The 2,366-nt window shown below is 52.7% G+C and overlaps 1 protein-coding gene across 1 annotated transcript; it reads left to right on the top strand.

The window, feature by feature from the left end:
- The first annotated feature begins 985 nt into the window (after nt 1-985).
- LOC136993004 (olfactory receptor 14A16-like) lies at nt 986-1,921 on the top strand. The gene has a single exon (XM_067303020.1). The coding sequence runs from the start codon at nt 986-988 to the stop codon at nt 1,919-1,921; it is 936 nt and encodes a 311-aa protein (XP_067159121.1).
- Nucleotides 1,922-2,366: the final 445 nt, after the last annotated feature.

Raw genomic sequence — 2,366 nt, 5'->3', positions numbered from 1 at the left:
AACCTGTGGGGCTTTGGGCAATGCAGTGTGGGGAGCTGGGAATGAGCCAACGCTCTCGTCAGCACACCCCATCCTTAGGACATTCCGCCATTTCCCTGGGGTGTCTGGCTGGGCTGCAAGCTGCCCTCCACAAGGACACAGCTCTCCCATTGCAGCTGCGTGTTATCTAGGTGCCCCAGGCAGAAGCCACATACATACTGAGGCCACGCTGAGTCATGCTGGTGGGAGGGTGGATGTGGGCAGCTGGAAGGAGCCTGATGTGCTGCTGGCTAGAAAGGAAGGGCTGAGACCTGCCTCACATCCCCTCAGAAAGAGTGCTGATGGGCACTTTGCAAGTGCATTCCTCTGCTCTCTGCGGTGTCATTTCTTTTTGGGGTAACACAAGTGCAACTGTCCTCCACCTCCGAGGTGCGAGCACAGGGCAGCTGGGAAGAAGGCAGATGGACAGGCCAGCTCTGCTCCCTCTGCACGCAAGCCAGAGTGAATCCTTTTGCCTCTGAGGAGTCACAGCTGCTCACTCTGAGTGCAGCAGCAATGCTGAGGATTTCTACCTCCAGGAATGCTCCTCAGGTGTGACAGGGTCAGCTAAAGGAAACAAAAGAAGCCTTAAAACTGTTAATGCACCCACATTATTTAGAAGTGGGAGTGAAGATGCTGAAAATGCCTTCAACATCATGTGTGGATGAAATCTGACTGGAACCGGGAATACAAAAGTTTAGTCACCCCTGTTCCCATGTCCGCAGTGCTGTAGGTCAGGGCTGACTGCTCTGGAGCCCATGGGCAGAGGACCCTGCTCCTCATGGTAAACTCAGCCAGCAAAAACCAGAGGTCAGGCCATGGAGCTCAATGATGGTGTTGCTGATATGGGGAGAGGTAATGTGTGTGTTTGGGGGAGGTTATGAGAAAGCTTTGCTCAGAGAAGTCTGCCCTAACCTGTCAATGTCTCTTCTTCCTCAGACAGTCCCCCTGTGCCGCAAAGGAGCAAATGTCTAACAGCAGCTCCTATACCGAGTTCCTCCTCCCGGCATTTGCAGACGCGCTGGAGCTGCAGCTCTTGCACTTCTCGCTCTTCCTGGGCATCAATCTGGCTGCCCTCCTGGGTAACGGCCTCATCATCACAGCTGTAGCCTGCGACCACCACCTCCACACCCCCATGTACTTCTTCCTCCTCAACCTCTCCCTCCTTGACCTAGGCTCCATCTCCACCACTGTCCCCAAATCCATGGCCAATTCCCTCTGGAGAATGAGGGCGATTTCTTACTTGGGATGTGCTGCCCAGGTCTTTTTCTTCTTTTTCTTTTGCTCAGCAGAGTATTATCTCCTCACAGTCATGGCCTATGACCGCTTTGTTGCCATCTGCAGACCCCTGCACTACGGGACCCTCATGGGCAACAGAGCCTGTGTCAAAATGGCAGCTGCTGCCTGGGCCAGTGCTTTTCTCAATGCTCTCCTGCACACTGGAAACACATTTTCAATACCACTCTGCCAAGGCAATATTGTGGAGCAATTCTTCTGTGAGATTCCCCAGATCCTCAAGCTCTCCTGCTCAGACTCCTACCTCAGGGAAGCTGGACTTATTGTGTTTAGTGTCTGTTTATTCTTTGGGTGTTTCATCTTCATTGTGCTGTCCTATGTGCAGATCTTCACTGTTGTGCTGAGGATGCCCTCTGAGCAGGGACGGCACAAAGCCTTTTCCATGTGCCTGCCTCACCTGGCCGTGGTCTGCCTGTTTATCAGCACTGCATTTTTTGCCTACCTGAAGCCCCCCTCCCTCTCCTCCCCGGCTCTGGATCTGGTGGTGGCCATTCTGTACGCGGTTGTGCCTCCAGCAATGAACCCCCTCATCTACAGCATGAGGAACAAAGAGCTCAAAGATGCACTGAGGAAACTCGTTCATTGGGTACAATGTCAGCACCAGTAACTGTCCATTGTGCAGCTGCTCCTTGGTATCTGGCATCAGGGCTGTGTGTTTTGCATTTCTTTCTTTCTTGTTTTTCTGTTTTTTCTTTAAAATATATTTCAGGTTCATGTCAAGTCTCTTCAGGAATATTTCATTTGAATCTGACCCAGAGGCCGTGTTGAAGCAGGAAGCCAGGCTTCCCCCTCCATCAGGAGACATGGGGGAATCTCAGAGACCACTAGTCTGAGCTCCCTCTGATGCCCCCAGTGCAATGTGGAAAGTTTCCCTTTGCAGTTTCTCTTTCAGCACTGACACCGAGGGAGTTCAGGGGCACAGAGTCAGGCTCAGATGAGTACAGGCAGGGTGAGACCATGGGGCCTGTGTTTATTAGCAGAGCTCAGCTCCCCTGGCCACAGTCAGGGTGTGTTTCCACACCCCTCTTCTGCAAGGGTGGCAGCCAAGTGTC

Source organism: Apteryx mantelli, chromosome 11 (assembly GCF_036417845.1).
Source record: "Apteryx mantelli isolate bAptMan1 chromosome 11, bAptMan1.hap1, whole genome shotgun sequence".
In the NCBI taxonomy this organism is placed as follows: Eukaryota; Metazoa; Chordata; class Aves; order Apterygiformes; family Apterygidae; genus Apteryx; species Apteryx mantelli.
Note: the sequence above shows the minus strand (reverse complement) of the source record. Positions and strands in the feature narration are given on the sequence as shown.